The sequence below is a fragment of the Ochlerotatus camptorhynchus genome, unplaced genomic scaffold, assembly GCF_037179485.1.
Source record: "Ochlerotatus camptorhynchus isolate MF236.1 unplaced genomic scaffold, CSIRO-AGI_Acam_v1.1 ptg000137l, whole genome shotgun sequence".
In the NCBI taxonomy this organism is placed as follows: domain Eukaryota; kingdom Metazoa; phylum Arthropoda; class Insecta; order Diptera; family Culicidae; genus Ochlerotatus; species Ochlerotatus camptorhynchus.
Window position 1 is genome coordinate 195,644 of NW_027040627.1, and position 12,864 is coordinate 208,507.

A 12,864-nucleotide genomic window follows, 5' to 3' on the forward strand; every position below is an offset into this window, starting at 1 on the left:
ATCGTAAGGCCCTCGTGTTGCTTCAACAGAGGAAGCAGATGCTTCTGTACACACTCCTTGAGGTAGATCTCCCCGTTTACAGTCCCGGTAGTCACGAACGGCGCACTCCGTTTGCCACATGAGCAGATCGCCTGCCAAATCATGTATTTCTTGGCAAACTTTGAAAGTTTCTGCTTCCTTACTTCCTCCGGAACATCAAACTTGTGCTGGGCGGTGAAGACTAGGATCCCCGGAAGCTGCCGGAAGTCCGCCTTGACGTAAGTCTCATCATCCATGATGAGACAATGAGGCTTCGTCAGCATCTGGGTGTACAGTTTCTGGGCCCGTGACTTTCTCACCGTATTTTGTCGTTCATCACGGTTTGGAGTCTTCTGCACTTTGTACGTATGCAGTCCCTGCCGGTCCTTGGCTCTCTGAACGAAAGACTTGGACAGATTCAACTTTTTGGCCACATCCCTGACTGAAGCTTTGGGATTCCGCTTAAACGCTTTCACGACATGCTTGTGATCCTGATCACTAATAGAACATCCATTCTGACCGCATTCATCCTTCCGTCCTATGCTCAGAGTTTCGTAGTAACGTTTAATCACACGACTCACCGTTGACTGCACGATTCCGAGTTGTTTTCCGATGTCCCGATGAGAGAGTTGAGGATTTTCCAGGTGCTTGCGCAAAATCAATTCGCGACGTTGATTTTCACGTGACGCCATTTTTTCCAACTTTCGAAAAACTGACAGCGATCAAAATAAACTAACTATGAACTGCCAAATTTTCAAGAGAAAATACCCAGTGGATAATTTTCTACACCGTTTTTTCCGTGATGCAATTTGATGTGGGACACCCTTTAGTGTCCCGGCTCAGAGCTAGTAGAGTTAACGCCAATAAACTGATGCGTGTAGGACGGATGTCTCTCTCTCTAACTTATGACTACCAAGCATTGGTGAGAAAGAGACTTTCATCCTAAAAGGGCCATCTACACGTTGTGTTAATATACGTCTCACTCTCGGGAGAGATGCATATGTGATATATGTGATAAGAAATGAATTTGATAAAGGAGCAATTTCCAAAGAGGGTGCTTGATTTTCCTGAATTTTTCGTGGAGTAATGCACGTTACGTAATGCATGCTTCTCTTGTGATATTTGCCTATTACCACTTCTTGTCAATTTGACATCAATAGACAGTTTAATCGCCGTGATCTGAGCGTATTAAATTTAATTCTGCTTAAGGCGGGTTTTTAATGACTTTCTAACAATGTTTTTTGACAATTACACAAATATATTGAGGTTTTGTGAATGTGTAAGTGATGATATTTTTTTTTCGGTGTGATAATGAGGAAGATAAATCGAAACATTGCATATTTCATAAAAGTTCAAGTAGAAGCAACATCATTTTCAACTGCTCGAATGAAATTGATAATGGATCATATTATATCATATCATCCACTGCCATTATTCGCATAACTGCCCCATGTTCTATACATTTCTTATGCACCGTGGGACTCTTATGCATAAAGGGTGATACGGTCAAAATTTGGTCAAGGGAAAACGCGTGTAAATCGGTGAAATCGTTTATTTAAAAAATCAAATTAAATTTCTTTTTCAAGTTCAATTAGTATAAAATTCAGGAAAAATATTCAGTTAGGCTTCCGCTTTTACAAATCCGAATTGCCGGGCCTTACGCTTGACCCCTGCCATCAGATTTTGTACAGCCACCTTGTCCACCTTCTTCGCCGCAGAAAGCCAGTTTGCCTTGAACTGCTGCTCGCCCTTAGCAGTTTTTTTTGGTCTTCTTTAGGTTTTGCTTGACAATAGCCCAGTATTTCTCAATTGGGCGGAGCTCTGGCGTGTTGGGAGGGTTCTTGTCCTTGGGAACCACCTGCACGTTGTTGGCGGCGTACCACTCCATGGCCTTTTTACCGTAATGGCAAGATGCCAAATCCGGCCAAAACAGTACGGAACAACCGTGTTTCTTCAGGAAAGGCAGCAGACGTTTATTCAAACACTCTTTCACGTAAATTTCTTGGTTGACAGTCCCGGAAGCTATGAAAATGCTGCTTTTCAAGCCACAGGTACAGATGGCTTGCCAAACCAGATATTTCTTTGCGAACTTTGACAGTTTCATGTGCTTGAAAACATCTGCTACCTTTCCCCTTCCTTTTGCCGTATAAAACTCCTGTCCCGGAAGCTGCTTGTAGTCGGCTTTGACGTAGGTTTCGTCGTCTATTACCACGCAGTCAAACTTCGTCAGCATCGTCGTGTACAGCCTCCGGGATCGCGCTTTGGCCGTCGTATTTTGTTTATCATCGCGATTTGGAGTCACTGCCTTCTTGTAAGTCGATAGTCCGGCTCGTTTTTTGGCTCGATGCACGGTTGTAGACGATACACCCAGCTTATTTGCGGCATCTCGGAGAGAGAGGTTAGGGTTTCGCTTGAAACTACCGGCAACTCTCTTTGTCGTCTCAGCGGCTTCCGGTTTTCGATTTCCCCCCGATCCAGACTTCCTGGCTGTCGACAAACGTTCCCCAAACACTTTAATTACATTTGTAACGGTTGATTTGGCAACTTTTAGCGATTTTGCCAACTTTGCGTGCGAGTAGCTCGGATTTTCGCGATGCGCGAGCAAAATTTTGATACGCTGCTCTTCTTGCTTGGACGGCATTTTGACAACTGAAGAGTGAATTCCAAAATCAAAATAGGAGCAACATTCTACACACACACACCTTCAAAATGAGGGGTGTTCAGGTTTTTTAAATGCAAAATTGAAAGAAATACGTCAAGTTGATATTGACCAAATTTTGACCGTATCACCCTTTAAGTATCTTCTTCATTATAATCTTTTTATAGAAGCTTATTCTAGACGCCTGCCCGTCGCTCCGCTTCTCTGACAAAAAAAAAACATGCGCAGGACAGTAAATCTGAGTAGCTATGGAGTGAAGTTTCCAAGTTTTAAGGAGAATTTCATCGTTTTAATATTACAAAAACCATTTTCTCATTTTCAAATGCTTATTCATGAAAATCAATATCAATATCTATCAATAAATCAATCTTGCATCCCTTCAATCGCTTACATTTTCAGAATTTTGATTATTCCAACGCTTTACAAAAGTCCATTGTACCCCACATTCCCCTTATTGTTAATAATTGAAACGTTAACTTGTGTTCAGCCAATCCAAGATCCTGTTGTTGATCTATCCCCATAGTGCGTCATAAAATGACTCAACATAACCGATAGCAGTGATGTATCTTGTCACAGTAAAAAAGTCACTCGAGTGATGAGTATGTATCTCAATTTTCCACTCGCCCAAATATTGTGCTGTAGGGGTAAGATATCATAGCACTAGTGTTGGGGCAAACGTACATCTGTGTGGTCGCTTAAAAGTGATTTGGCTGTATTCGTGAGCTGCCAGTTGTGTATCTACCCGAAACATATGACCGATAATCACATAGCAGGTATAGGTAGCTTCCGAAGGGCCTGCCCACTAGGTTCTACCCGATATGGGAAGATGTCAATTCAACTTTGAACAATTTATGGTAATTTTTCAGTCATAGATAAGCCCTGTTCAAAATTATGTCCAATATATATATATGCGCAAAATATAATGCGCAATTCTTCGCACAGTGATAAGAGAGAATCTAGTGACCGGTCTCAGTACCAGAGAGTACCGATACCGATTCGAGCAAATAGGATAGAGAACAATATATTGTCTTATAAATAAGCTTTTTGAAAAACGTTTCTTTCATTCTTGCTACCTATTTACGATTTAGACGAGAAAAAAAAAGCGTAGAAACCAAATGACGTCCAGCAGTGACGAAAGCGTAGCTGGCTGTTATATCACATCCTAGGATAGCTCATATTTTCGCAAAACTCCGACTGCTTCGGACCATAAGTTACAAAGTGATCGCAAGTGATCTCAAGTTCAATCTATTAGGAGAAGAGAATCGCATTAAAAAGTGAAAATGTTATCACGGTACGATAAACTGATTCGTCTTTCGATTTCTCTGCAATCTTTCAGTGGTAGATACCAGCCTGAGAGCGCCGCCACCGCGAAAACGCACACCACAGCAGGCCTGATGACCAGCAGCAGTCATGGTGCCTCGTCCCGTAACAACGGAGCGGCAGTCTGTAGTGAGCTGTCAAACGGCAAACAAGCACCAGCGAATAGATCAGCCGTCTGTAAATTCAGTACCACCAGCAACATGAGCGAAACCAGCCGCGATCGTTTGGGCCAGTGGCCAGTGGAGTCCGACGGTGAAGTAGCCGGTGGAGTGTCCGGGTTCGCCCGGCTGCATAATGGGCGTTTCAATAAGGTAAGTGTCTGGGGTGGCCTATAACATCACTAGTGTGATATACCAGAGTAGTTAGAAGGGGGTGTACTGCAATGATATCGATTGGACTTTCCTGATGTATTATTTTGCTTTCTAGTACTATCAGAATCTCATGGATAAGTTCTATGCATCGTTTAGTAATTTATTGGGATCCAGACAACTTGTCTGGAATGTCAACTCCAAAATTTTGAGGACTCATTTTGGGTGGTAGCATTTTGTGACAACTGTGTGACTCGCGTGCCGCCCCAATCGATATCATCATGACACATCAAATTTGAACTGAGCGTATTCCTGTAACTATGCTCTCAAATCAACAACCACAACTATTTCCTGTTTCCTATTATTCAATTTGGTTTGACCTTGCCCCATAAAGAAGGTTAAACAACCGCGAGTAACACATTCAATGCAGAAATTCACTAACCAAAAGTGTGCCATAGCGCCCATAGCACCATCCCGCAGTTCACCGATCACCACCTTCCATAAGAAAATGACTCAACACTTCCCGACGACTACGGCTTCGAAGTTGCAAACCCAAAATCTATTGCAAAAAATTAATCAATCTCCTATTGACCGACTGTTTCTAAAATTTCGTCATGTTTCCATTCTCCTTGTACACGCTGCTGTTCACACTTGCGCTTGTATGATTAATCATGATGAAAGAAACCTTCACGATAAAATGTTTTATTTTCACGCTGGCTGGTGGTGTTTTTGAATCGCCTTATGTTAGTTTGCTTCTCTGGCGGTACTTGCGCACAGCGAACACCAGCGACGTCTCTCCCTGATGTCTGCTCGGTTCTCTCGGTTTTGAGTCCTGTTGTGTCGGAGAGCGTCGTCTATGGTCTGATGTTTTGATATTTATCCCAAACAACGCGAAGACACCGTGAGTGAATGTTTGTAAACTATTCATCCGCGTGTTGCTCGGGTGGGAAGAAAGGACGGAAAATGCCAAAAAAAAATAGCAAACGAAGAATGCTAATGTGTGACCTTAAGAACGGACGGTCATTGAACAGAAAAGGGCAAAAATTAATATTCTTCGTTGTGGAGTCGTTCGTCGTCAATCAGTCAGTGAGTGTCTTTATCGAGTAACGGCATTTGATAGAGTATCGTTACATGTCAAGTGCCTATAATAGGTACTCGAGAGGATGAGCCACAAGTGGATGTAAGATTATCAAGCTTCAGAGTGCCAAATACCTAACTCCTATCTAAATAAGGCATTTTTCAATTGTTCCTTTCCATTCATAAGCTATTACTTTCCTCAGATTTATACTAGTACTTTCTGGATAATTTTTCATGAACCACCAAGTATATAAAAGTCTAGTACAATCACAAATCGGAAAAAAAACGATCGATGAATGTCATAGAAAGCAAAGAAGACAAAAATCGGGTTTTGCCAAAAACGGAAAGGCACTGTAAAACATCTCTGGTAGAAAGCATTTACTATCAATTGAAGTTTTCAAAACTTATCTAGCAGTTTCTTCTTTGATCCTAAACGGTTTGAAAGACAACCCAATAGGGTATGAATACTTCCGAATCGGAAAATTGAAGCCCCTTGCAAATAGTTGAAATGCTACATGAGTAGGGGTGATATGGTCATATGGTCCCCCTAAGAAAAACACATCATAAAACATGGAAAACCGTTCCTAAATGTATGATACCTGCAATCAACTAATGCTTTGGAATATGTTTATATGTTACGATGATCATGATGATGAAGGTCCCACCTCTTACCCCTACAAAGGTTTGAGCTGGACGACTTATCTTTAAGATAAATAAATATGACATTTCAACCAGGTTAGCAAACAAAATCGAACTGGTTTCAGTTACAGATATAAATTCCCTCTAGAGTTTACAGTTACTTCACAGCGATATAAATGTGGAAAAGCTTAGGCGTCTACCTCTTAGTTTGCATTTTTGTCCACCTAAAATATTCATAAGTATTACAAGCAATCAAGAATTAATGAACAATCAACAAAGCATCCTATTACACTAGCAACTCCGCAATCTGATGCAATCATAATTTTCAGCAATGTCAAGAATGCTCACGAGCCCCCAACATTTGCCAGAAAACTTATAACTAACTCAAGCTATCTTCCAAATAAGCTTCAAAATTTCAAAACATGTTATACTTAAAACTATAATGAACAACTGCTGCAAGTCGATTTCATGCTCCAGAAAACATAAATTAGCATTCGGAACTCAGATTGCAGATAGTCAAATATACAATTCTTTGCTTCACCGACAACCATTGTAAGGCGTCCAGCATAAAAGTGAAGGAAGTGAATCTATTACATCTCAAAATCAAACGCATTATTTTATTCTGCATACGCTGTAATCTCGATATTTGTGTTGCATTGGCCAGAAATAAAATGGAAGGGCAAAAGTCTAGATGATTCATTTGTATAGCTGTATTTTACTGGCAATAGTTAAATTGTTTTTCAAATGACATAGAATTCCATACTTCTTGGCAATTTTCTTGATGACATTGTCAATGTGAGAGTTGAACTTAAGTTTGTTATCAATAATCACGCCAAGATATTTAAGCTCCCAAACGCGATCAATAGTCTCATCATCAATTACAACAGAGACGTTCTCATTTACTCTATTCCGCGAAATTACCATAAATTTAGTTTTACTTGTATTCAATTTCAACTGCGCATACTTCAACCATCTACTTAGAGAACGCAAATCTTCATTTTAGTGTAAAACGGCATCATCTAAATCCTTAGCTGCAATGAATAACACAGTATCATCTGCAAAAAGATTAATGTCGCAAAATCGTAAAACACGTCGCAAGTCATTAATATACATAATAAATAAAAGGGGCCCTAATACACTTCCCTGGGGCACTCCAAGGTTTTTCCCCACGGGACTGGAAACAGAATCTTTAAAAACAGTCCGTTGAGTTCTGTCAGACAAATAGCTTTCAAACCATTTATATGCAGTACTCGTAATTCCAAAGCGTTTGATTGATCTTAACAATAAGGGCCTAGAAATTGTTTCAAAATCACGTTTAAGATCCAAACAAACAGCAACAATCGTATCTTTACAATCTAAGTTATGTTTCCACTTCGCTAACACCAAATTTAACGCGGTTTCACAAGAATGACCTTCCCGATATCCCGATTGTTCTGGTATCAACAAACTATTACTATTTAAGTATGATATACCCATTAAATGCTTATTTTTAAAAAATGACAGTTTTTGCTCCGATCAACAACTTTACGGGGCATGATGGGTCATCATACGGGACAATATGATCACCTTAGTAAAAGTTAACGTTTTGGCAGATTGTCACTAGAAAATAACGTTGTAAATCATGCCAAATGGAAATAGAACGTATGTTAGCAGATGTCTTATTCGTTATAACAGCAAGCTAAAAAAAACTGTTGAAGATTTTTCTTCTCTATGGGCTCTTATGGATTGGACAATACAGTTTTGGTATTTTTCGTGACATTTTCTGAACAAAGTAGGAAACTTTTGATATACATTGTAAAGTGATGGTACTTGACAATCGATTCCAATGTATAACTCATTTTCGCCAAAAATGCTAATTGGACTGTTATGCCGCACAGGGCAGTACAGTGCTCATAAGGACCCATGCATTAATTATGTCACGCTAAATCGAGAAAAAATTTAATCCCCCCCCCCCTATCGTCACGGTTTTCCTATACCTTATTCATTGCTTGTCACAAAATCTTAGACCCCCATCAACCCTAATTATTATACAAATAATGCTCATGCTCATAGTGTGTCATCCAAGTGTATCCGCGGCATAAGATATTATTGATTCTCTGCTTATAGTACAAACAAAAAACACTTTACCGGTGCAACAGCAAAAAATCATTAAGGTGTTTCATTCTTGAAAAATTTTGATATTTTTGATAGGCCACCCCCTAGTTGAGTTCATAACAAAAAAACAAACATCTGTGCAAAAAATCAGCTCAACACACACAAGAAATCGCGCCAACGACAATGACAATGATGACCCACTAAAATCAGTCTAACTTTTTTCCTAACGAACCGATTTGCATGAAATAAAATATGTTATACATAAAACTATAATGAACAACTTTGTTGAAGGCTGCAAGTCGATTTGATGCTCCAAAAAAACATTAAACTCAGATTGCTGATAAACCTTGATTTGAGCAGAAAAGCAGGTATGCTGATAGAGCATATTTCATAGTATGCTTTGCCAGATTATTTTTACCTCAATGTTTATAAACATATTGTGCTGTCATCTCAATGAGCTGGATTACCGAGTTGAAGTTGTGTTAGTAAAACCCCTGTATGATACATGCAATTAGTGACGTCACTAATTGTGTTTACGTTGATTTTTTGGATTACTAATACAACCATATTTCACGATCTGCTTCACCTCTCTCTGTACCTCATTGCTGTCATCTCTGGATACAATAGTGCCATGGAGTTGAAGAGTGATACGGAGAAGTGGTTGATCGGTCAGCCCATTACCTGGTTCACCGGTGGAAAACTTCCGAGTAACCGACAAGTACTGCAGCTCTTCTTTTTTCATCGCGCACAATCTCGCTCCACGATACGACAATGCTGCTGGAAGGTGTTTCAATCGGCAGAACAAGTTTGGGTCAAAGTTCGTATCCCAATGAGGAAAACCAGCCATAGTATCAAGGCTTTGGAAAAGCTTCACGATCGGTGGACAAGCATAAATTATCTCCAAATTCCAGAATGAAATTCCCTATCTGATCTTATTTACACATATGAATATGAAAAACAATGGTTTATTAATCCACATGATTTCTATCCGGATGCAGCCAATATGAACAAAGGCATACGATAAGACTGTCAATTCTTGAAATTTGATATCTCGCATGAAAGGTTGTGGTTCATTTACCCCAATGACGATTGAAACAATTAGTGAAGTCTTCCCCAACCCAATTGTGATGCTGGTTTGAGCGGACGTGTCTTGAATTCCTATAAACCATCGAGAGAAGTCATTGTTTACAAAAGCTGTTAGGTCCTTATTCTAAGTCTATCTAGAGTTGTGATAGACGTTAAATATAAAGGCTGACTAAAAGTAAATTGGTACGCACAAAAAGACCTGTAATTCATGATTCAATAAGTTTAAAAGTCCATTCATGGTTGCTTTACAGCACTCTTATTAAAACTTCAAGGTTACAACATTAGATGGTTACATTTCTTCAGTTTGAACGAAATCTCGAACCTTCCTTTTGACGGGAGCCCATCATCGCCCGCACAGTGGAAACGGACACGGAATCAGCGCATTTCTTTCATTTTGCCCGCATTTACTGGATGCCTTTGACTGCTCCGCCGCTTCTTCGAAGTCGCTGCTTTGAAGTTGCCCAGTATTTTTCGATTGGTCGAAATTCCGGGCAATTCTGAGGATTCATTAGCTTGGGGACAAAATCGATCTTGTTGGCAGCATACCACTCCACCTTGGAGTAGTGGCAGCTGGCCAAATCGAGCCAAAAGATGACTCTGCCCCTATGCTTGCGGATAAACGGCAATACACGCTTTTTCAGGCATTCTTCGATGTAAACTTGGGATGTCATCGTCGAGGATGTGACGAATGACTCCGTTTTCAAATCGCTTGCCAAATCATGGCCTTCTTCGCTAACTTGTCGGCAAACACGAACTTGAATCTTCATGGCATATCCAGTACGTCAAGTTGCGCTGTAAAACTTTTGACCGGGAAGCTGCTTAAAATCGAGTTTGACGTATGCTTCGTCATCGATCAAAGTACAGCCCTTGTGTTTGTCAAAACACGGTCGTACGAGAGCCTAGCACACATTTTGGTCACGGAATTCTGCTTCATGTGCCGGTTCGGATGTTTACTGGCTTTGTACGACTCGTATCCTTCCCTCGCAAGGATGTTCCTCGCCGTTTGAATGCTGCCGTTGTACCTTCTGGCCACATCTCAGATCGAAAGATTGGCTTTAACGCACCTCAACACCTTGCTGCGCAGCTGAAGATCCCTGGTTCCAGTTTTTTTCGTAGGTCCACTATTTCCTTTCCACACTCAGGGTTTCCTTGTAGATTTTGAGCAATCGACAAACTGTTGTTTTCAGCATCTTCAGCACTTTAGCCAGCTTGGAATCGGACCACTCCGGATTTTCCATGTGTTTGTGCACAATATTTTATCTTCTTTCGAGTTCCATTTGACGTTATTTCTGAACGCGATCGACTACTTTGATCAAACTTGCACCAGTTGTTCTCTATAGTAGTGTAAACAAACCACTGTCAAAGATTTTCGATTCCCAACACTAGAGGCGTGCTAGCGGCGCGCGAGGGGCGTACCAATTCACTTTTAGTCAGCCTTTAGTCGCAAATAATTGAAATCATTAAAGCTCAGGAGATTTGATCCATCGCATTTATATAAGCGTTGGGACATCTGTGTAACAGTGCTAATGGAATCACAACTGTCTTGTGGAAGATTTATTGTCGAACGCCTACTTAGTTGTTACAATCATATTTGCCTACTACATCTCTCCCTTGTTTTAATTTTAACATTTATTAAGTTTTAGTGTTATTTTCAAACAAACTAAGGAATAGTTCTTATTCATCAATTTAATCTAAACGAGAACACTTATAAAGAAAAAAATCATTGAAATCATTTTCACGGCAACTACGTTTCTCCTGTGGGATAGCTGGAAGACCCTCAGTATCATCTTGGACGGCACTTGATGATTGAAATTCGCTTGAGGCTTCAGGCTACGTATCTTCCATGATCGATTTTGCGTTAATACTATTTTTCAAGAGATTATTAGAAATTAAACATTTTGCATGGTTGACATGTCTATCCATTTCTACACCCGTTATTAAATTCTTCACTGTAATTCTTGTTTTATTTTTCCGTACTATGTATGGCTGAAATTAGTTGTCAGCTTACATTCTTCAGAACAACATGATCGCCAACATCAATCGTAGAGTATTTCGATCTCCTTCTTTGGTCGCCATAACACTTTCCTTTCTCCTTCTTACTGTTGTCCAAATTCTTCATTTCCTCCATGTCATTTGCTCCATTGTGGGTAGCGGGTGAACCTCCCTAACGATTGCCTTGTTCGCTTCTCGTAAATCTTTGATTATTCTGACTTCATCTGAACTTTTCCTTTTTACAAGCATGGGAGGCACCCATTCTGATGCTTGGTTAACTCTTTCTACGAAACCCTGACTTTCCAACTCTTTTAATTTGAGAAGTGTAATCTCTTCAAGAGGAATGCGAATTTTTCGATAAGCTTGTCTTGGTGGAGGGACAGACTTGCCTATTTTTAAAGATGCACACATACACACTAATCCAGCATTTAGTTGTTCGGTATTTTTTTGTACTGGGCTTACACGGTAAAACGAAAGATGTACTGAAAATTCAGTTTAAATCAGGTGAATAACCGACGTTCTGTAAAACACAAACTGAACTTCGGTATCGTTTGATGCAAAATACTGTACACAGAACATTTATTTACTGAGAAAGTCGTTAATTTCCAAATTTTCGTGATTTCACGAAAAGTCAGTAAAAATAATTACTGTGCACAAAGTAGTCTTTATTTTTTTACCGACTGGTCAGCAAAATAGCCACCTTGTTTTACCGACCACGAATTGTAAACTCTAACCTGTCAATTTTATTCCCGCCGCCATTTTAGCTTCAGTAAAATCCGGGAGCAAATGTTGAATCGCGCAGTTTTGTTAAAATTTGAATAATATCATGAATTATATCATGACGGAACTGGGAAAGCTCGACAGCGAAATTGAAGACCTATTTCGTTGGTACCAACACTAATTATTTACTCTTTTTGCAGTTCCTTGATCTCCAACAAATTTTGATTAACAAAATGGATGTTTGTATTGTTTGCTTTCACTGTCGACGCGCTATTCCGGGGTACGTCAAGGGATTAAGTCGTCATATTAATTGGCATATTATAAACGGTGAATTGCACCAGGATTCATGCTTTTATTACTGCACATTCGCTACTTTTAATATAACTGGGTAGCTCGGTATAATAATGAACCAAATAACTGTCTTCTCAGTTAAATTGCAGCGAAATAAACAAAAAGAAAATACTGGGTTTTCCAGTATACGCAACTAGAACCAATTACTGAATGAACAGTTATTTTTGACAGATTGACTTTACGGACAGTTCGGTAATGCAAATTATTTCTGTGATGATTACTGGGCGATCCGCAATTCAAAAACCCAGTAAAATTTTACTGACTCCAGTAATCTAAAGTTAGTGTGTATATTTGATGTGAGGCACCTCCTCAGTAGACAACGAATGCAGAAACTTTACTACCCCAAGTTTTTCTGCAGAATTTCCACACAGCAGTGAGCATTTTCCATCTTGAATCACGAAGAAGTTTGTATAACAGCTGGCATCGCCGATTTTGATTTCTGCGTCCACTTCACCGAGTACCGTCAGAGGCTTTGTCGATCCACAAGCTTGAAACACCTTGTCACTGCCCTTATGTGGACCGAACACGATTGCTTTTATTGACAATAATCGTATTGTCAATACATTTTATATTGACGTCAATACATCGGTATTGACAATA

At 39.8% G+C, this 12,864-nt stretch overlaps 1 protein-coding gene across 3 annotated transcripts in view; it reads left to right on the plus strand.

Annotated features, from left to right (window-relative positions):
- The window catches only part of LOC135700494 (NADP-dependent malic enzyme-like), a 69,273-nt gene that overhangs the window by 37,638 nt on the left and 18,771 nt on the right, over positions 1 to 12,864 (plus strand). For 2 of the 3 annotated variants that reach the window (XM_065221029.1, XM_065221028.1), the window contains one exon: positions 4,014 to 4,308. In XM_065221029.1, the coding sequence (XP_065077101.1) occupies positions 4,014 to 4,308 (295 nt within the window). Of the gene's footprint in view, positions 1 to 3,849; positions 4,309 to 12,864 lie in introns of those variants that run through there. The other variant, XM_065221027.1, reaches the window with a different exon arrangement.